The sequence below is a fragment of the Diabrotica virgifera genome, chromosome 3 (assembly GCF_917563875.1).
Source record: "Diabrotica virgifera virgifera chromosome 3, PGI_DIABVI_V3a".
NCBI classification, from domain to species: domain Eukaryota; kingdom Metazoa; phylum Arthropoda; class Insecta; order Coleoptera; family Chrysomelidae; genus Diabrotica; species Diabrotica virgifera.
In genome coordinates this window covers 699698-723324 of record NC_065445.1, presented here as the reverse complement: position 1 = coordinate 723324, position 23627 = coordinate 699698, and the positions used below count along the sequence as shown (strand labels likewise).

Here is a 23627-nt window from a genome sequence, read left to right as displayed (position 1 = left end):
AAAAGTGATAATAAAATAGTAATCATAATTGTAATAAAATGATGAGTATCCGTAATTTGAGAAAAAAAAGAAATTTTTTTTTCGGTTAGATTGATGTAATTGTATATTTAGACATAGTTTCTAATTTCAAACAATTTTTCATAATAGCATTTTTTGATATTCTGGAATATAAAGGTACTTTACTCTTTAACGAAATTCATATTTTTGACATAACTCGTATAAAATTGATAAAATTTGATATCTGATGGTTGAGTTTTAGATTTTTGACTATCCAGAGCATTTTATTAAGAATAACTTTTTTTCGTAAAATTGATAATAAAAAAGTTTTCCATGTGGTTCCTAGCTACGCAGACATGCTATATAAGAGCTTCTGTATAAGAATTTTCAAATTGCAGTGCGATATTCGGATTCAGCATAATCAAAAACAAAATAGAAACATATTTGATCAAAGTAAAATGATGAATTTAACGATATTTTTAAAATTATTTATACAAAACAATTGTTATTGTTTAAACAATTAATAAACAATTAGCGGCCAAATCTGCGAGTAGAACGTTTTACTTTAACATGTATATAAACTAACAAAAAAAGTTTTAGAAAAATATAAGCTTGTTTAAATTTTTCCGAAACAATGCATGTTTTCGTTCTAATTGCACTCCCACTATTAGGTAGTATAAAAAAATAACTTAATATCTACACATTGAAGCTGTCGAATCATTTCATATGTACTCAATTACCTTTTTTTTTAACATTTTTTAATTTTTATTTCGGTCAGTAGTAATAAAAACAACGGCACACACATTTAGAAAGAAGAAAGTAGGTGAAATATATCATAATTAAAATCAAATCTAAATCAGAGAACAACGACCACATGTCTGTCTAAATCTTCTCTCTTGTAATATGAATTTAAATATGTATGTACATTTTATTTTAATTTGAATTGAGGGTATTAATTTCAAATATATTTCTCATAATAGGTCATGTGGTTATTCATCCAAGAATTTTTTTTGCATATTATCATTTAAAAAATAGCACAACTTTGGACATCACCTCTACATGATTTTCAAAGGTTTCCTTATTTTTCTATAAAAGGGATTTAAAGTTGGAAAAAATATATTCATTTATGAAAATAATGGATTAATTATTAATGAAACTATTTTAATTGTTCCTCTAATTTATTTGTTTGCATCCCACCTTGTTGATGTACTTTTTAGTTCACACATAAGGTTAGTTGTACACTTTTGTAGCTCGGGACTAATGTTGATTTTATATGTTTGAGACAGCCCTCCAAACAATAAACTAAAAAAAAAACACAAAAAATGGTTTCGGCCACCAAAAAACTTAACAAAACCCTAACAAAGTAATTAGCAAGCCACAAAAAATACTAACGTATATCCCTAAAGTTATCGAACAATTTTAGATTTAAAAGTATTATTGGTAGGAAGCATTGGATCAAGTTGCCATTGGAAACAAAAGTTAGTAAACAACTTGAACGATATAAACAATGTCAGTTTTGACAAATACGGTTCGTTAAGATGTCGTACAAACTTAATATTCTTCAAAGTATTTATCGTTTAGTTGGGCATGTACCAAAACGCGATATTGTAAGAATTTTCAGTGCTCAAAATATGTCTATGTCAACGATTTACCAGACAATTAAAGAGTGCGAAAATGGTATACCATGCGTTAATTTGCCCAAACGTAGAAGACTAACAATTTTAATTCCTGCTCGGGAACAGAGATTAATTCAGAGTATGGAGATAGACCAGGGCCCATCTGTAAAAATATAAGTACATTTGGACGTTGAGAGGTGACTCAAATTTTTTTGCAGAAATTGCTTGAAAATAAATCAAATAATAATATTTGAGTTATCCTACCTCTCAAAAAGGTCCGGAACATTGTTTAAATAATCAAAATGTCAAAAAATTAAGGAAAAATTCGATTTTTTCTTGGTTTTTTGATTATAACTTTAAGACTATTCATTTCCGAGAAAAGTTGTACTAACATAAAAGTTGCGTAATTAAATTTCCTACAATATAGAATTGGTTAAAAATTTAAAAAATAGTCACCCTTGTTGCAAAATAGCAATAATTGTGAAAAAAACATACAAAAACAAGTATTCGTATTTTACGTTTGTCAACCATTTATGCTACACTTAGGACCTTCATATTTCATCCTGAAAAACTTTATGATACAGTAAAACAATACTGTAAATTTCATTAAGATCAGTTCAATAGATTTTGCAAAATAAATTTTGCAATCCGGCTTTCGTAAAAAAAATTCATTTTTTCAAAATGTTACAGGACTGAAAATAAAGCAGATAGCAAGTTGAAATTTTTTTTACATATAGAAGTGCACTGTACCTTTCATTTGCAATTTTGAAAAATTAAAATCGATTAACACCACGGCGTCAGGAATTTTTTTAAATAAACATTAATTATTGGTGCTACGCGCAGGACAGCGGATAGTTTGCTCTGATTGGGCATTCCAATGACCTTTGATAATGATTGATACATTTTAATTTTTATTACATTTCGATATAAATAAATAAATTTGTTTATTGCAAAATAAAAACACCTACTCTATCCTTTGAAATAACACTTTTATTAGCAAAAACTTTCTTTGTTCATATATTTTAACTTAAATAATAAAAGTTTATTATTTTTAAACATATGCAATTGTTTAAACAATATTTCACAAACAATAATAAAATATGTTGATTTTTGTGGAATTAAAATATTAAAATACAACAAAATATAGAGTAAGAAAATAATATATTATATAAAGATTGGAAGAAATTTTGGTGGAAATCAACTTGTGTGAATCGAACACCGCTGTCCTGCGCGTAGCACCAAAAATTATTTTTTATTTCAAAAATTTTCTGACGCCGTGATAATTAATCGATTTTAATTTTGAAAATTGCAAATGAAAGGTACAGTAAACTTCTATAAGCAAAAAAAAATTCAACTTGCTATCTGCTTTATTTTCAGTCCTGTAACATTTTGAAAAAATGAATTTTTTTTGCGAAAGCTGGATTGCAAAATTTATTTTGCAAAATCTATTAAACCGATCTTAAAGAAAACAGTATTGTTTTACTGTATCATAAAGTTTTTCTGGGTGAAATATGAAGGTCCTAAGTGTAGCATAAATGGTTGAAAAACGTAAAATGCGAATACTTGTTTTTGTATGTTTTTTCCGCAAATATTGCTATTTTGCAACTAGGGTGACTATTTTTTAAATTTTTAACCAATTCTATATTGTAGGAAATTTAATTACACAACTTTTATGTTAGTACAACTTTTCTCGGAAATGAATACTTTTAAAGTTATAATCAAAAAACGAAGAAAAAAATCGAATTTTTCCTTAAATTTTTTGCATTTTGATTATTTAAACAATGTTCCGGACCTTTTTGAGAGGGAGGATAACTCAAATATTATTATTTGATTTATTTTGAAGCAATTTCTGCAAAAAAATTTGAGTCACCTCTCAACGTCCATCTGAAAACAGATGCGTCCTGGACTAAGAAGCAATTAGGAAAGTCTTTGAGAAATGTTGGCCGAAGATATAATGTTTCACGAATAACTGTAAGTAGAACAATTTCTAGAAATAATTTAAAACGATATAAAAGAAAAGAAGTTCCTAAGAACACACCAGCCCAGTTAGAAAAAATTCCTAGATGTTGCCGTGCATTGAGACGTATTCATTTTCCTGGTAAAATTCTCATTATGGATAATGAAAAATATTTTACTTTATTCAATTCTGAAATGAAGGGCAACGACGAATTTTAAACAACAACATTTTTACAAGATGCACCAGACGATAGGTTTAAGGGAAAAATGAAATTTGCCGATAAAATTTTGGTATGGTATGCCATCTCAGAATCTGGTGTTTCACAGCCGTTTGTTGGGCGTCTTCGCGGTGAAGCTCTCAATGCTAACATTTACGTTGACAGGTGTCTTACAAAGCTTGTTTAATTAAAAAGTAGAAGAATAATATTGTGTAATGGCCGGCAGTTGCCCCTGAGAGCAAAAGTTTGTGTCTTTGTTGAATTTGTCACATGCCAACTCAAAATTGCCAGTAAACTAAAAAAGAAGTAGAAGAATAAGATTGTGTAGTAGTCGGCAGTTGCCCCCGAGAGGAAAAGTTTAATGTCGTTGAAAAAAAAAAGTTAAGTTGTTGTATTTGTCCCATGCCAACTTAAAATTTCTACTAAATCAAAGAAGAAAAAGAAGATTGTGTATTGATAGACAGTTGCCCCCTTAGACGAGGAAAGAGAGGTTGCCCCTAGCGTGAAATTTTTATATCTTGTCATGTTTGTCCCACACCAACCAAAATTGCTAGATAACTAAAGAAGAAGAAAATGAAGAAGAAGAAGCAAATTGTACAATGTACTAACTCCAAATTGTAAGTGAATAAGGGATTTTCCCTTGTTCCGAGACGATGAGCTGGCCAAATACCCAAGTAGGTGGAGGCCAATAAACTGAAGAAAAAGAAGAAGAAGAAGCTTGTTTAATTTATAAATACTCATCACCCCAATGATGAACTCATATTTTGGCCCGATCTAGCGTCATGTCATTATGCCAGGAGTACGACAGATTGGTTAACTACTCAAAATATAATTTTGTTCCCAAGTGCGACAACCCTCCACATGTGCCTCAGGTGAGGCCTATAGAAGAGTTTTGAGCTGTTTTGAGTCGAATGGTGTATAATAATAGTTGGGAGGTCCAAAATGAAGATCCGCTATGGCGAAGAATTTTGCAAAAATTACGTGAGATCGATTTAGAAACAGTCCAAAGGCTTATTGCACATACAAAACCAAATTTACGTGCCATCGAAGATCACGGACCGCTTTCTATTCTTTAAAAATATATTATAAACCTTAAATATGTAGACTTAATTTCCGGTATTTCGTTAATAAAATAAACTTAATTTGCAACTAGAAAATACACATTTATTTTTTCCGAGAACTTTAGGGACATACGTTATTTATTTATTATCTATCTATAAGCGAAATTCCTACAGCCTCTGCCGCTTCTCGCATTTCGACCACCATCGTTCTTTGTACATCCATTGGTCTTCTTTGGTGGCTCTATCTCTCATTATATGCCGGACATTTTCTTCTCAGACAATGGAGTGCCTTCCCCTTCTTTGTCTGGTTGTAATTTTTTTGTGGTATGTAATTTAAATCTTTCTTTGGCCATCTATCTTCATTCATTCGTTTCACGTTACCATACCACACTAGTTGTCTCGTTTAAATACTATCTACACGGGAATATATAGCATTTGTCCTCCATCTAATATCTTCATTCCTGATGTGACCTTTTTTGGATATATGTACTACACGCTCTCCTTAGATAATCCATTGCTACTACTTCCATTGTTTTTCTATCTTTTTTCGTGATCTGCCAAACTGCTGCATGATAAATAATTATAATAGCCTCTACCAAGGTTCGACAGGTTGTCAATTTCGTTTTTTGTCTAATATGTTTAGACCATAGTAGAGAGCTTAGAATATTTACCGCTTTTTTGCCCAGCTGTGTTTTGTTTTCGATGTCTCTTTTGGTAGCGCCTTCTTTAGAAATTATAGATCCGAGATACTTATGTTCTTTACACGTTTTTGTAAAGGCAATATTAGTCAGAAAAGAATGCCAATGCGGTAATTCTACGCATACCAAATGAAAGTTTAAGAGTTAAGCTATTAATATGTGTCAATATCAATATCTTGTCTTAAGTTCAACCACCACACCATATAGTTTATTGTACAGTTCACTGCAAAAATCAGACTGCCAACCTTCGATATTTTTACGTAATTTATGACATATTAGATCTATCTTCCATACCGTTTTTGTTTTTATATTATTAAATATCTTATGGTAGATGAGCCCAAGCGGGGATTTTTGCAATTACTCGAGCGCGTCAGAAAATCACATGGAAAGAAACGTTGTACCCTGTAAATGTACCCCTACCATATATGAACTCTTAACACAGGAGAGTTCGTTAAAGGGGGCCCGAAAAAAAAACTATATTTAGAAAAACTCGAAATTGCCAGATTAAGATGAGGTAGGTTAAGTACATGCAGAACAGTGTATACATATTTCAAAAATCTGACGATTTGATCGGGACGTAAGGAAATGGACGAGTCACAAAGTTTCATAAAAAATGTCAGATCGAAAACCTGAAAAATACGTGTTCAATATTTTTCAAAAATCTATCGAATGATACTAAACACGACCCCCACGGAGAAGGGTGGGGGTAACTTTAAAAATTTAAATAGGAACCAGGCGATATTTCGCGAAATGAACATCACAACAAAAAACTCAAATATACGTATTAAATATTTTTTAAAACTTATCGAATGACCCACCCCACGGAGGTGAGGTGGGTGGTCAAACAAACTGAACGCTAGTAATCAACAGACCTAGAGGAAGAACGAAAATAAGATGGGAACATCAAATCGAGAGGATATATCCAATATGGAAATTACAGGCTGGAGGGAAAAAATACAGAATAGGAAAGAATGGAAACAGATCACAGAGAAAGCAAAAAAACACGAAAATCTATAAAGGATAATGAAGAGGAGTTATGCGAATCAATCCACCGTCAAATGGATTAAAAGAGCTTATGAACCTGAACGACCTATACTCTACTAGAGTGACCGGTCTATATTATAATATAACTACAAATGTAGCATACTTGCCTTCCCTACTATTAGTTTATTGTCACTGCCATAATCCGACAGCCTTCAATATTTTTACTTCTTAATGTATGACATTATTTTTGTTTTTGTATTATAAAATATTAGACCTGGATCCCGCGTAACAAAAAAAGTTGATTAATAGCAAGCTGAAAATTTGTTAATAGGTTAACGGTGTCTAGTCGGACAAACCTTGATGTATGGGAACACTGGAACATGAAAAGCTTCAATTGTGGAACAGGTTAAAAATTTGGAACGTCAGACTACGAAAACGTTCCATGTATTTTGTCGGACAGAACTTCCAATTGATTTGTTACCATTGCATTAAACTCTCATGCAAAAATCAGACTGGTGTTTATCACCAACTGGGCATTTTAATGAGTGGAACACGAAGAATATGTCAAATAACAGGAATTATATTGGTGATAAATAGCAGTCGTGATTTTTGTATGAGAATTTTAACAAAACAATTGGAAGTTCTGTCCGACAAATACATGGGATGTTTTCGTAATCTGACGTTCCAAATTTTTAACATGTTCCAGAATTAAAACTTCCCCTGTTCCAGTGTTCCTGTACATCAAAGTTTGTCCGACTAGACACCGTTAAGCTATTGACAAATTTTCAGCTTGCTATTAATCAACTTTTTTTGGTACGCGTGATCAATGCCTATGATATCCTATAGTTTTCACTATTTCTTTTACTAAATATATGGATTGGAAAATATAATGGATTTATTATCTAAATTTTATAGCAAAGGTCGTCGAATTAATTAATAAATTTCATAAGAAATATTTTCTAAAATGTGGAAGGACAAGATTGTATATTTCAACCATCTTCACCTAAAAACTGATGATAACTTTGTAATAAGCGTTCGTTGTGCAATTGATGTTGAAGTTGAAGTGCGGCAGATATTGCAATCCTGCTGCATTATTATTAGCCTAATTGATTTGCGCAATGAATAGTTTAAATATTTACAAACTGTGTGTATCGTGTTTTCATTAATATTGTTCTGAAGCTATTTTTTGTTGCACCTTAATACAATTTACTATGTTTATTAGGAATAATTCAAATTTAATTTTTTATGTTGATTATTTACGTTGATTTTATGCTACCAATCATTAACTTTTTCATAAACCCTAACTTACTATCTTCTTCTTCTTCTTTAAGTGTCATCTCCCAATCGGAGGTTGGATATCATCATCACTATCTTTACTCTATCTACCGCTGCTCTGAAGAGTTCTATAGAACTTCATTTAAACCAGTTCCTTAAACTCTTCAACTATTACACTCTTCTTCTTCCAATACTCCTTCCGCCTCTTATCTTTCCGTGTATTGTCGCAAATCATACATAAAAATTAAGAAAAATCTCAGGGTGCCTTTTTGTCATACAAAAAAAATAACTAAATTATCTTAGGTTATACTTATCCTTTCTCGTGGCTTCAGTATCTCTTAGTTGATTCTTATCGGGATAAAATAGGAAAAGGAAATAGATAGAAATACCATAAATAAGCACACACAAATATCTTTTATTATCAAAATGTAATACTCTGAAAATTTATCAATAAAATCCTGTGGGCATAACTGTCCCAATGAAAATTTTACCACATAAATTAATTTTAATTCAACAAATATTTATCGGTTTGTTCTTGATAACATTGATAAAACAAGCTAAACAAACAAATTAAGGTATTCCCAAAACTACTTATACTTCCTATTAAATTTTTGAAATATTGGAATCTTAGTTCATATGCTTTTACTAAAAAAAATTAACTTCTGAACATAAAGAAAATCTATCACATAAATTATTGACTGACCTTTTGATTCACACACAATGATGTCTCCTCTTGACCCAAACAGCTCTTCCTTGTTGATTATGTTAGGCTACCCATCAAAGCCCTCTCCGTTCTCAGCATCAATCCAGCAGCATACCAGCAACTAATTCTCCAAAAACACGAGCCAGGCCTCTTTTAACCAGTACTCGTTCAAAAAAACTCCAAAATTCTCTCCTCTCTTTCTCACAATAATATTCTCTCTCTTGGACTTTACAGAATCAAAGAGGTATTTCTTCTCAATTTGATCTGTCCCTCGTTCAGCTACACTCTTCACTATCAAACAACCACTGGTACTTGCTTCTGAACTATTCACGAAAACTTTGACTGCTCTTCTCGGATGCCGGTCACATAATAATCTCCTTTTCCAAACTATCTGAACATTCAACCTTCTCTCATCCCCATTCCAAATTTTTTCACTCGAAAATCCCATGCATCCTTCCAAACAATTACTTCTACTCATGATAATTACTTTTCGGGAATTCTACAAATTTACTTGGGGCTTAAACAAAGAGACCTAAAATTCCAACTTTCTCTACATTACTTTTCTAAATATAATAATTACCTGTGGCTTTTGGCCGCGCCCGTAACAAAGCCACCGTTTTAAAATTATAATCCCGAACAAATTGTCTATTCACATCACTTTATTTACTAATGTCTTTAATTCTTCAGGGAAAAACTCATTAAGGATAAACCCACTGCTTAAAAACTAACTTATAATAAATAGTTACAAATCAATGTACAGGGTGTATCAAATTTATGTGCCCGCGTTATATTAAAAAAAATAAAGTTTTTATTCTATCTTTGATTGACAAAATGATACACAATAATATATTCGTCAACAACCTCAATATTGACATTATTTATATTTTTATATTTATTCTGTCATTTGTATTTGTCATAGAGATGAAAATATTGATAGAGAAGGCAAACGAATACAACCTAGATTTATTTTTAGCCTTTGTAGATTATGAAAAAGCGTTCGATAGTGTCGATATATGGACGATAGAAAAAGCTCTAAATAACAGCAGAATAGACTCCAGGTACAGGCAACTCTTACATAACATCTATAAAACAGCAACTATGACAGTCGAATGGGAAAATAAAACAAACAAAACTAATCCCATAGAAATATGTAGAGGCGTTAGACAAGGCGATGTAATATCCCCAAAACTCTTCATCTTAGCTCTGGAAGACGTTTTTAAATAAGTGGAATTGGAAGACATGGGTATCAACATAAACGGGAAGAATCTCAATCACCTTAGATATTGCGATGATGTTGTCCTTATTACAACCAACCAAGAAGAACTAGCCACAATGGTGACTACTTATTACTACTTACTACAAACTTACTATCTAATTTAATCTAAAAATCACCCAGTGGTATATTCTTAGCTTGTTCTAATTTTTAATGCACTTTTTTCTTGTGCGACAATCACAATAGTTTTTTCACTTAACTTGCACTATGCACTACACTAACTCATATATGGCTTTGTCCTCTTGAATATTCTCTTCTGATATCCAGAAGCTGAATGGCCCCGACGTTTTGGTGCTGTGAAAGCGAAAGCCTTTCTTCGTGCCTTCAGGTTATTTTGTATTTCTTCATAAGCATATCTCATCCCTAGGTCTAGGTCTCTGTGGATATCTTGGTTGCGGATGTACCAAGGTGCGTCAACAATACCTCTCAATACTTTATTTTGGAAAGTCTGAATTATTTTAATATTCATTTTTTTGCCCCACGCGCCCATTTAGATTTTAGAATCTGCTTGTAGAGTAAAAACTTGTTATGAATTGGCAGGTCCGAGTGTCTTCCTAGGAGCCGATGCCTCTTTTTGAATCTGATACGATACCCAATTCTTCCCGTTTTTTCTTCTTTCCGATATAATTAATAGATATTGTAAAGGAAAGGAACGCTACCGATTTCTTGAAGAAAAAAATTTACAGCCAGTGCATACTGCCGGTAATAACATTTAGTCCCGAAACCATAACTTTGACTAAACATTCTGCAAATAAATTGAGAATAACCCAAACAAAAATGGAAAGAGCAATGTTGGGAATAACAAGAAGATATATGGTACCAAATAGGATAGTGAGAAAGAGAGGACCAAAATGACAGATGTCATAGAAATAATTGCCCAAACCAAATGGAGATGGGCTGGACATGTAGCAAGTTTAAGTGATAACAGTTGGACTAAAAGACTCATAGAATGGAGCCCTAGAGAAGATAGAAGACACCGAGGTAGACAACCAAAAAGATGGATGGATGACTTATGACTTGTGAAAAAAAGTAGGAAATTGGATAGAGAAGGCACAAGATAGAGAACAATGGGAGAATATGTGGGAGACCTACATCCACCAGTGGATGCAAGAGGTTGAAGAATGATGATGATGATGTATTTTATTATTTGTTTATTATGATGTTCTTATAATTTGAAAAAATTAAGTGTTGCATTATTAAAAAAATAATGGGTTGTAAAATAGTATATTGGATTCAAAATTTATTATGTAAGATTAATAAAAAAAATAATTACACGATTTTATCGATCGTTAAAAATGAACAAAAACTAATTTTATATATTATGATTTAGCAATAACAATATCAATATTAAGTATAATTAATGAAATGATTTAATATTCTGTGGATTATTCGCTTATTATATTTTATTACAGTACAATAATTGTATTACCTATCTACAGTACAATTATTGTATTATCAATAATTAAATAATGTGTCAAAGTTCAATAACAAAAATTAACAGAAAACCAAAAAAATGCTCAAAAATATTATGTTTTGTAATATTTTGTAGTTAGAACTAACTTGCTTATTGATCAATTGATCATTGATTGATCAGATAGCAATAAACATAGATTCCTGTTGGAGTTTTATTAAATAATAAAAAATAAAAAAATATTATGTACGAAAAAGTTGAATCAATTTAATTATGTCATATAAACAGTGACAATCAGACTATCAAATAACCGAAGTATCCAGAAGGATAATACAAGGATGGGCAGCATACGGAGCTCTTAGGAACGTTTTTAAGAGTGACATTCTAGCTAATATGAAGAAAAAAGTTTTCGACCAATACGTGCTACCGGTAATGACCTATGGTGCAGAAACATTATCACTCACAAAGAAAAACGCACAAAAACTAAGAGTAGCGCAGAGAAGAATGGAGCGATCAATGATAGGGGGCACTCTGCGAGACAGCATTGGAAACGAAGATCTACGAGCTAAGATTAAAGTCATAGACGTCATTGAAAGGAGCTGTAACTTAAAATGGGCTGAACGCGTTGACAGAATGAACGACGGAACATGGACTCGCAAACTAGTTGAATAGAGACCAAGAGCCGATAAACGTAGCAGAGGAAGACTACCAACACGATAGCAAGACGACTTACGAAGGACAAAAACACTGGATTCAGAAAGCATAGGCTAAACACTTTGAAGACAAACAGGGGAGTCCTATGTCCAGCAGTGGATCGAGAGAGGCTGATGATATAAACAATATTTTTTGCGGTGCGTAAATATACAACGATGGTGATTTTCCAACACGCGAATAAGTTTCCATGCCCAATACATGGAAACTCTAAGTTAATTCTGAAATCTTCCATTGGTTAGCCTTACGATTTGTTTATAGTCATTTCAAGAGTCATTGGCACGGGAAATTGTAGACGCTTATAATCAAATGATAAGTCCGTCGGAATCGTCTACGGTCAAAAATCGGTCAAGTCGTCCCGGACGAGTATGGCAACTAACAATGTGACAGGAGAATTTTATATACATACAGTATTGGAAATCTTTTTTCGGAACATAGGAACTTTCAATGCAATAATTTAAACCCTTGATTTGCAATTCACCAGTGTTAATTTCAATACAACGTCGCGATGTTTCATATTTAATTCATTTGTTCGACTGCACCGAACTGAGATCTCTGATTTGTAACAGCTCCTTTAGGAAGCTTTTTCGGACCAGGTGAATTGGGTTAAATTGTCTTAAAATTATTACTAGTAAATAGTAATAGTAAAAAAGAAAATCCAAAGAAAAATCTCGGGAAAGAGAAATGTGGGACGTAGGAGAATTTCCTGGTTGCGAAATTTAAGGAAGTGGTGCGGATGCAGTTCAATGCAATTGTTCAGAGCTGCAGCCAATAAAGTTAAGATTGCTGCGATGGCAGCCAACCTCTGATAGGAGACGGTACTGCAAGAAGAAGAAATCTTAAAATTATCCGAAGAATATCCGGTCTTCGTTTGTCGGAAAAGTTTCTGGACACCCTGTATATTATAGGCATATAAAAATTTAAAAAATTCAGATACCTGGATTTGTCATAGTTCCTCTCAGGGTCTTCTTTTTGCACATTTCCTGTACTATATATACTTTATATATTACATTTAGCATTAGACATTAGAAGAAGAGTATACCTACACTAAAGAATTTCTACCAAATTATTTATTTCCAATTTCCAAAATGAAGATACTGAAGATTCAATGTTTTTTACATTTTTTTCTATGTTACTTGTGATAGGAGTATGAATGTAGGATGTAGGTTCATTCTATTATAATTGAATTTATGTCCGGTATAAGGTTCTTCTTAGATTACATATTTAGATCTTAACATGTCTTCAAAAATACTAATATTTATTGGCAATACCGTTAGGTGTGATGAATAATTTTAAGATATATTTAATTATAAAGAAAGGTGTTTTACCATGTTTAGATTTTTAATAACATATAGGTATGTATGCCGAAATGCATAAATCACATTTAACATCAGGAGGCAAATTTCAAACATAAAGAATAATGTTAAAGGATGAAACTTTTTTGTCCCCAATATTTTTACAATTGTAACGAAAACTGTTCGTAATTAATACAGATATGAATAGTTTAGGGGGACCTACTGCCTCTGCCGCATCCCGAATTTTGATCTCCACCTTTTTAGGTCAATCCATTCGTCCTTAGTTATGACTCTATCCCTCATTCACTCCGTCCCTCTGATTCCTTCTAATCGATTCTAATGCTGGTCTTCCTCTCCTTCTGCTGTTCCATGAAACATACTTTAAGTCATTTTGTGGTCATCGTTCTTCTTTCATTCGCATTGCATACCCGTACCATAAAAGTTGTTTGGATTCTATTGCCTCTACGGTATTTTAAATTCTTCATGTTTTTGTTCTTTCCCAGTTCATCCCAGTCGCACTGCAGCTTTTTGGCTTATCGTGCTTTCTTCATTTTGTTCTCATGACACCCAGTTCGACTCCATGGCACCGGTTTATGATTCATAATGTATACCACTCAATGGACTCATGACACCCAATCCAATATGCTAGTGCCCTTCACTAGCCTGTAAAGGTCCATTGGTTTAGTGCCATATGCTTTCGGACTTTCTGCAGTCTCCTTATATTGCTTGTCTCTTGCGATCCAGTGCCTCGCAGTTGCACAATTAATACACGTCTGACTGTTTCGGTCTCTCTCTTGCATAGTCTGTAACTGAGATCTTCATTGTATAGTCCTATCATGTCTAGGTGTCCTTTTACTGGAGCATGTCCAGTTAGGAAACCTGTAGTGATTTTGAGCTGATTCCTGTTCATTTTGAGCAGATATTTAGCTTTTTTCACACATGTCTCAGATATAAATCTCTTCCCATGCCTTTGTGTGGGAATTTTTTCCCAGTATGCTTTGTGTTGTCTTCGTATCCAGCCTCTTAATCTCTGATTGTGCTTTTGGGCACGCCCAATTTCGGTTCTGGACCAAAGTATCTTTTTGTTGATCCTCTTCTAGCAAGTTCGTCAGTTTTCTCATTGCCAGCGATCCCTTGATGTCCAAGCACCTATACTTAAGAGTTTTACCTCGTTATGTTCCGCGCCAGGATTTTGGCCCTTATACTGTAGTGCAAAAATTATCAATTCTTTTTTTTTTCTTACAATTTATTTACTAAATTGTGTTGTAAAATTAATTTTAAAAAGTTACTTGCTAACAAGAAACAGTACTGTCGTGGTATGTCTGGAGAAAATAAATAAAGAAGAAGAAGAAAAATAGAGAAAAAAAGTTCCTAAAAGTCATTCAACCTGTGCAATATTTTTCCTGCGGGATAGGTATCTTTTTTGTAATTGTTTTGACATAAAATGATCGTTTTGCTTGCTTATAAGTTAAAGTTCATAAAGGAAGTCCCAAATTTCATTATTGCTGATTATTATTAATGATCAAAATCATAAATAAACCTAACATAAATCAGATCTTATTTTTAAATGTTCTTATATTCAATCAAGTTAAATTTTCAAATTCTTGCCCTCTTATTTTTTTCTGCAGAAAAATAGCGCCTTCTAGAAAATTTCAATTCTGTCTTATGGCCGGTTTCACCAACGACAAATAGTAGTTTATTTTATGAATAAAGTTATTCGACCAATAAACTGACATTTCTCCATTTTACTAACGCCACATAAGACTTATTTTAGTTATTCATCAAATAAATACTTACTCTTCGAATAAATTGGTAAGATATAATAATCTCGCTATAAATAGTTTTAAGAAAGTAAATTCGCCATTTTTTCTTTAAATGATCAAAATTATGTTGAAACAAAACATAAAATATAAACGTTGTTCTGAAGCTATTTTCTTGTGGCATTTTTACAATTTTAACTATTTAGAATGGGAAATAAGCCACAATATTATAAAAAAATGATTTTTATTAATTTTATATACAGTGAGCACGTAAAGGTTGGAATAAATTAATTTTCTCGAAAATGGACAATTTTGGAAAAAAATCCCAAAACAGGTCAATTTCTATTTTTAAATTACGACTTATGGGCATCTATATCATACTAGTGACGTCACCCATCTGGGCGTGATGACATCATCGATGATTTTTTTAAATAAGAATAGGGGTCGTGTGATAGCTCATTTGAAAGGTAATTCAATTCTCTATTCAGTAATATAAACATTAACATAATTATTTATACAGAGTGCCCAAAAAATTTTTCTGAATTAAATTTATTGACACAAAAAGAAGAATGTGTGTAATTTATTTAATTCAAAATACATTTTACTGCTATCAGAAAACAGTAAAAAATGTTTATTTGGCAAATAAATATTGTTTTTTTGCTTAAATTCAATATTTAAGCCGCCACCCACCAGCCTCGTGACAGTTTGAACATCCAATTTAAGCGAAAAGCAATGATTATTTTTCAAATAAACATTTTTTTCAGTTTTTTGAGGGCAGTAAAATGTATTTTGAATTAAATAAATTACATACATTCTTCTATTTATGTCAATAAATTTAATCCAAAAAATTGTTTTTTTGATACCCTGTATAAATAATTATGTTAGTATATAGTTTATATTACTGAATAGAATTACCTTCCAAATAAGCTATCACAGGACCCCTATTCTCATTTAAAAAATAATCTATGACGTCATCACGCCCACATGGGTGACGTCACTAGTATGATGTATATGCCAAAAAGTCGTAATTTAAAAATAGAAATTGACCTATTTCGGGGTTTTTTTCCAAAATTATCCATTCTCGAGAAAATGAATTTATTCCAACCTTTACGTGCTCACTGTATATAAAATCAATAGTATTTTGTATTTTGACAACGGCACCCGACTTGGGCGTCGAAACGTTAACAAAAATCATTTTTTAATAATATTGTGGCTTATTTCCCATTCTAAATAGTTAAAATAAAATATAAACGTCTAATAAATTTTAATCGACGAATAGTTTTATTCATTGATTTATTTGTTGTTATTGAAACCGGACCTTAATAGTCTAACGTCCGGTTTCACCAACAACAAATAAATCAATGAAAGCTATTCGTCAATTAAAATTTATTAGACGTTTATATTTATATTTTGTTTCAATATAATTTTGATAATTTAAAGTTGAACTGGCGAATTTTGTTTCTCATAAATATTTACAGCGAGATTAACTTACCAATTCGTTCGAAGAGTAAGTATTAATTTAATAAATAATTAAAGTAAGTCTTATTTGACGTTAGTAAAATGGGGAAATGTCAGTTTATTGGTAGAATAACTTTATTCATAGAATAAACTACTAATTGTCGATTGTCGTTGGTGAAATCAGCCCTAATAAGATAATAGAGAGTTCGACCTTTAGGTTACAAGAATAGAACTCTGTGGTTACTATCGATTAGCTGACTAGTTATAAATGAATAATGTTATTAGGTTACTTATTTGACATGTACAAAAAAGGTTATTTAAGATAATTTGTTAAGAGAAAAATTAAAATTCTCATTAACTTTCACACAAATTAGGTAGATCCTATTTGGTTTTCGTAATTTTTTAAATAATACTAACCTTGATGTGTTTTCATAAAATGATTATAACCTTCCATAATGTTAAACAGCCCTGACATTTTGGTGGAGATAAAAGAACTGAAACAAAAATATAATTTTAGAATAATTGCAGTCACTACATAGAAAATCCAAAAAACGTCAAATAATTGTCAAAGTGTGGACACGAATTTTTATTCTCCGCATTTTAATAGTTTGATTTTAACGATACAAACGAGCAGTTCTCGGTGTATTGTGTGTTATTGTGTTAATTAGTGTTCCTTTTGTTAATTTTCTATATTGTTTATAATAGGTAGGTTAGGTAAGTAATTAAAAAAATATATAATGGATGAGACCTCGGGTGGCACTTCGCCACCCGAAAAGAAGGATGCAGAGGAGGATAGGTATGTAAATAATTTTATAGATTTAAATAATAGATATAGAACTGAGGATAAAGGTCCATATTTTGTATATATTGAGAGTACTGATAAGCATTTGGGAAGAATTTTCCCAATCCGGATTGGTCACGTTTTGTTGACTGACAATTATATAAAATCCGATGTCCTTGATATCAAATCGGTTGGTCTTAATCGCGTTAAAGTTATTTTTAAGTCGTATGAAAAAGCTAATTATCTAGTTGATAATAAAATTATGTCAAATAATAACTTAGTAGCGTATATACCCAAATTTTTTACACACAAGAAGGGTGTGTTGAGGAATATTGACACATACTTTTCTGAGGAATATTTAAAAAATGCCATAATATCTAATAAAGAGGTGGTTCAAGTTCAACGCATGAAACGAAAGGTAACAGATAAAGACGGTAATATTTCATATGTAAACAGACAAATGGTTATTGTGCAATTTGTAGGAAATGAACTTCCTCAAAATATACAAATTAATTTATGCAATTTCTCTGTAGAACCATATATATTCCCCGTTGTTCAATGTTTTAATTGCTTGCGATATGGACATTCTGCCAAGCAATGTAAAACCAAATCTTCTCACTGTCGAAACTGTTCTAGCCTAAATCATACGTCAGACTCTTCTTGCGAAAAATTCTGCATTTATTGCCAAAATAATGAACACTGCTCTACATCCAGAGATTGTCCAGTATATAAGAAACAAAAAAATATCAAACAACTCATGGCCAGGGAAAATATTACATTTAAAGAAGCTGAAAGAGTGCATGATAATCCATCTTATGCCAAGATTTCTACAAATAATAGATTTTCAGTTCTTAATAATTCCACTAATTTTCCCTCTCTGCCACTCCCTAGTACGTCCCAAACTCCAAATTCTAGCTTTTTGCTACGTAAACCCAATGTTCGAAATACTTCACCCAAAAGACAAGTGAAAAAACGTAAACCATCTGCTCCGGAGTCTCCACCTATTTCTCAGTCTCTGCCTACTTCTTCCCATTTTCAAACAAAAAAAACCAAATCTTCACATAATCCCATCATACCAAATCCTCACAGAGATGACTTTATCCAATATAAGGAAAAACTAACAAGTCAGATAATAACCGTAGTTAAACAAGTAGTTAATTCAGATTCATCCGCAACAAATTACAATTTAGAAGAAAATATTAGAAATATGATCTCCTCTATATTAAGTTCTTCAAATCTAATTCCAGAAATGGATATTGAATCTTGTTCTGATGATTCAATCCACTAATAAGATAAGTACACTCAATAGTAAAAACATTAAAGTTATCCAATGGAATATTCGTTCTTTCTCTAAAAACCATCCAAGTTTATTAAATTTTTTACACAATAATCCTGTAGATATTATAGCTTTATCAGAAACCTTTAAAAAACCAAACCATTATTTTAAACTAAAAGGGTATAAGATTATCCGACAGGATCGTGCAAATGGCTTTGGCGGGGTTGCCATTGCAGTTCGCCAAGACATTAAATTTATCAATTTTCCTATTACTTTTGCATATAAAAAAGATTTAGAACTTTGCGCAGTTAAATTTCCGTCCTTAAATATCATACTAGTATCGGTGTATAAACCACCTAAATTAAATGTTTCTAAATCAGATTGGTCAAATATCTTTCGGCAATTTAATTCTCCTGTTATTTTCTGTGGCGATTTTAACAGCCATCATACACTTTGGGGATCTCATATTAATAAAGCTTGTGGTAATCAATTAGTAGAAGCCTTAGATGATAATAACTATGTTGTTCTCAATAATGGTAAACCAACTAGAATTTCTCGTCCAGAAGAGCTACCTTCGGCGGTAGACATTACATTTTGCTCTGCTAGTTTGGCTAGTGATTGTTGTGTATGGGATGTCGTACCAGATGCGTTAGGTTCAGATCATTGTTTAATCAAATTTGAAATTATTAGGGATAGAGTTATAATAAATAAAAATCCAGCATCTAAATGGAATGATAAATTAGCTGATTGGTCTGCATACTCCACTATACTGGAAAATTCGTTAATTAGTACAAACCAAAATCTAAACTCCAATCTACTAAGCTTCTCTATTTTTATGGAAAAGGTCTCAGAAGCAGCATCCGCAACTATTCCCCTAAAAAGAGCAAGACAACAAGTAACTCAACGTCCAATATGGTGGGATACCGAATGCTATGATATGTTTCGTCGCAGAAAAGAAGCCCTGAACCAGTATAAACGTGTCTCAAACTATACAAACTATTGTCAATACCAAAATGTAGCTAGTCAAACTAAATTACTATTTTCTAAAAAAGCTCGAGACAGCTGGATATCTTTCATAAGCAGTATTAATAAAAACACGCACCCTACTAAAATTTGGCAATTTATAAAAAAAATATCAAACAAAGACTCAACGGGATCGGGTAGTATATCAGCTGATATGGTGGACGATTTTTTTGAGTTTTTTATTCCCAAATTTGCATCAAATAAAATCGACTTCAGTAAATTCAATAGTAATGTAGCATGCAATGAATCATTTTATATGCCTATCAGTTTGGAGGAATTACGATTAGCAATCAAACAATCTAAAAGTACAGCACCGGGTTTTGATAGCATTACATATAAAATGATTGAATACTTGCCTGCAATTGCTAAAGACATTCTTTTAAATATTTTTAATAGTTGGTGGTTGCAAGGTTTATATGACCAAAGTTTAAAAAAAACTGTAATTTGCTTACTTGCTAAACCCAACAAAAATTTAAGTCTACCTAACTCTTACAGACCCATTTCATTAATATCATGCATTACAAAAACATTTGAGAGAATTATCAAATTAAGAATGGAATTGCATTTTGAAAGTAATTGTTTATTACCTATTAATCAGTTTGGATATCGCAGAGGCAAAGGCACCTCTGAAGCATTAGCTCACTTAGTTTCCGACATTCAGAATGCACTTTCCGTTAATCTTATAACGGTATGCTTGTTTTTAGATATTAAAGGGGCTTATGATACTCTGGATATTGATATTCTAACTGTACAGCTCATAAAATACGGTCTAAATTATAAATTCGCACAAAGAATCGCAGATTTGTATAGGGACAGAGAAGTTTTCATTCGAGATTCAGAAAATCACATTTACGGCCCTCGATTATTATCAGTCGGAATTCCGCAAGGTTCAGTCCTAAGTCCAGTACTTTTTAATATCTATACTGCAGAATTGCATGACATGTTAAATGAAACAAATAATACAATTAAAATCATTCAGTATGCAGACGATTTCTGTATATACAGCAGCCGTAAATCATATAATGAGTGTTTATGCGATTTGGAACTGATAATGCAATGCGTAAAAAGATGGTCTATGGCTTTTAATTTCACGTTATCCCCTGAGAAATCTAGCATCACCTTTTTCACTAGACATAGGTTAAGTTCCCCTACCAGTATAAATTTAAGTAATGTTGATATTAATGTATCCTCTCACCATAAGTATCTGGGCGTGGTTTTGGACAAAAAACTAACCTGGACACTCCATGTGAATCACATTATCAACAAATGCGAAAAAGGTTTAAACATGCTTCGTTGCATATGTAAAGCTAGATGGGGTGCCGACCCAAAGATAGCATTAATGTTCTATAAATCGTATATTCGGTCAATCATTGATTATGGATGCTTTTTATATGGTTCATCGTCAAAATCTAATTTATCAAAAATCGATCATATTCAGTATAAGGCAATACGTATATGTATTAGTGCGTTTAAGTCAACGCCATGTGCTGCAATTCTAGCAGAAGCGCAGGAACCTCCTCTAAACCTTAGAAGAGAATTCTTGTCTAATAAGTTTCTATTAAAGACCAGGACTTTAGACTCACATAAATTATTAAGTAAAATTAACAGTCTCACTGAATATAACTTAACAAATTCTTATTGGAGAATTAAAACTTCTCCCCCTCTTACAGATGCTTATCTAGAAACTAACAACTTTAGCATTAACACTAAACAAATATTACCCATATATAACCTTTCTATTGAGGAAATCGCAATCCTTCCAAAGATCATAAAACCTACATACAGAAACTTACCATGCCAAAACAATAAAATTGTAAAATTAATCTTATCTGAATTTTCTAATTATAAATACATCTATACAGATGGTTCAAAAACATGTAATAGTGTAGGTAGCGCTTATTATGTTTCTAATATAAAAAGTGGTAATTCTTTTAGACTACCTAAATGTACATCTATCTTCACTGCCGAACTTTATGCTATTGAAAGAGCCCTAACTTACGCGGTTGAACAGAACTTTGGAGACACGGTTATACTATCAGATTCTTTATCTGCTCTTGAGGCAATATCGCAACCAATAACCAAAAAACACAACAATGAGTTGTTATGCCATATTAGAAAGACAATCGCTCGATTTAAAAATAATAGCAGTGACTTGGTCTTTATCTGGGTAAAAGGACATGCTGGAATCAAAGAAAATGAGATAGTGGATGAAATGGCAAAGAATTCGGCAACTTTAAATGAAATAGTAGATTTAACAATCTCCAGCGATTACATTCCAGAATTGCATAAAAAATTAAGAAAGAAATGGGAAACTATTTGGCTTAAGTTTGTACAAACTTCGAGGAATCCATACACTTACATATACCCACAACTTCCGCAAAATATCCCACACATATTTGATTATCACGTTACTCGGTTTTATTCCACATCCCTAAGTCGCTTAAGATTAAACCATGGCAATTTTCCTGCACATTTAGCTAAAATAGGAATGCGTATCAACTCTCTCTGTTCATGTGATAACTACTCTACTGCAGATTTAAATCATATAATCTTTAATTGTGAACTTAATAAAAACCATACGAAAGCACTAATTGCTAGACTTCAGGAGCGGAATGTAAGTTTACCGCTGAATATTTCACATCTACTAAGCTTCAATACCAAAACTATTAATGATATTATCATACAATTTCTTAAAGATTCTAAAATAAAAATTTAATATGACATCTTCAATCTTCAACTTTCAAATATCTGTGGCAAAAAGTTTATCTAATGCCATCCCCTCTTTGTGAACACACACACACACATAGAAAATCAATACAATCAATTTCTACATTATAGTCAGCCTATCATGTCTCAGTAACATCAGCTTCATCGGAACGCATGTCAAATTTTCAAATGTGAAACGCATTTTGACGCATGTCAAAATTTTCAATGTGTTTTAAGTGTGTTAATTTTTTTCGAATCCTGAGAAAACTTTTGAAAAATTGAAACGCAGAATGAAAGATTACATTATTACCGATTGCCGAAAGTCCCTGAAAACTTCTATGTTTATTTTAATACGTTACAGGTGAAAATAAAATAGAAAATTTAGTGTGATTTTTAATTGCAGATATTTCATTCAAAAGAAACTTTTTATTTATTCAAAGGGACTTTCGGCCCTCGGTAATAAAGTAGTCTTTCATTCTACGTTTAAATTTTATTTTTCAAAAATACTTATTAGTTTTCTCAGGATTCGAAAAAAATTAATACGTTTAAAACACATTGAAAATTTTGACATGCGTCACAATTTTGCATTTAGCTCGTTCTCCTTAATATCTTTGATTCTTTAATTTACTTATCAGGAAGTCTCCAAAAATGTCAAAATTGGAGAACAATACTTTTTCACTTTAGTATTACGTACTAATGTGTTTTCCAATACATTGCTGCGTTTGTATTTTTCCCCAGCATTATTTCTACATAGTTGGTTATCTTTTATATTGATAATTGCAACATTGCTATTACACAATAAATTTCACATATGCATTATAATTACAATATTTTTAGAGAAAACTAATAGAAACATGCAATATTCCATATAAATCACTAAAATGTAACACTTTCCTTAAAAAAATCGCGATTTAATCTCAAAGCTTTATTAAACGTAACACTCCTCACCTAGAACTAACTGACTGAGACCAATGAATCATATTTTAGACGTACATATTTGCAATAAGTGTAATGTAACCATCATTCATTATTACACAAATTACTTTCCTCTTGATATTACAAGATGATATTGATGTTTATTAGATAGTGTAAAAGTAATTGTATCTTTACGCAAAAAGCGTGTATACGGAAAAAAATGTCATCGTAAAGAAATCTCATGTTCCCGGAGGAGAGCTATCCTTGTTCATCGGCTTCAAGTCGTATTATTTTTACAGAGGACCCCGCAACACTCCTTATGGAAAAGTGGTCCCGGTCAAATTTTACGAAACTTTGGTCAATTATAGTTCTCAGTGAGTACTTTTCGTACGATTATTCGTCAAGTACACGAGTCGTTTGAGCCCGGCTTAATTCATGGTCAAGTGAATGAAAATATCTATTATTGAAAGAAGAGAGACTCATTTTCTTCATGTATATTTGCGTGTTGCA

At 32.0% G+C, this 23627-nt stretch overlaps 1 protein-coding gene across 1 annotated transcript in view; it reads right to left on the bottom strand.

Moving 5' to 3' along the window:
• Nucleotides 1-23627, bottom strand: part of LOC114324422 (elongation of very long chain fatty acids protein-like) — a 111196-nt gene that overhangs the window by 34361 nt on the left and 53208 nt on the right. Inside the window, exon 2 of the mRNA XM_028272261.2 lies at nt 16834-16910. Coding sequence (XP_028128062.1) covers nt 16834-16891 — 58 coding nt within the window. The 5' untranslated portion in view covers nt 16892-16910. The remainder of the gene's footprint in view (nt 1-16833; nt 16911-23627) is intronic.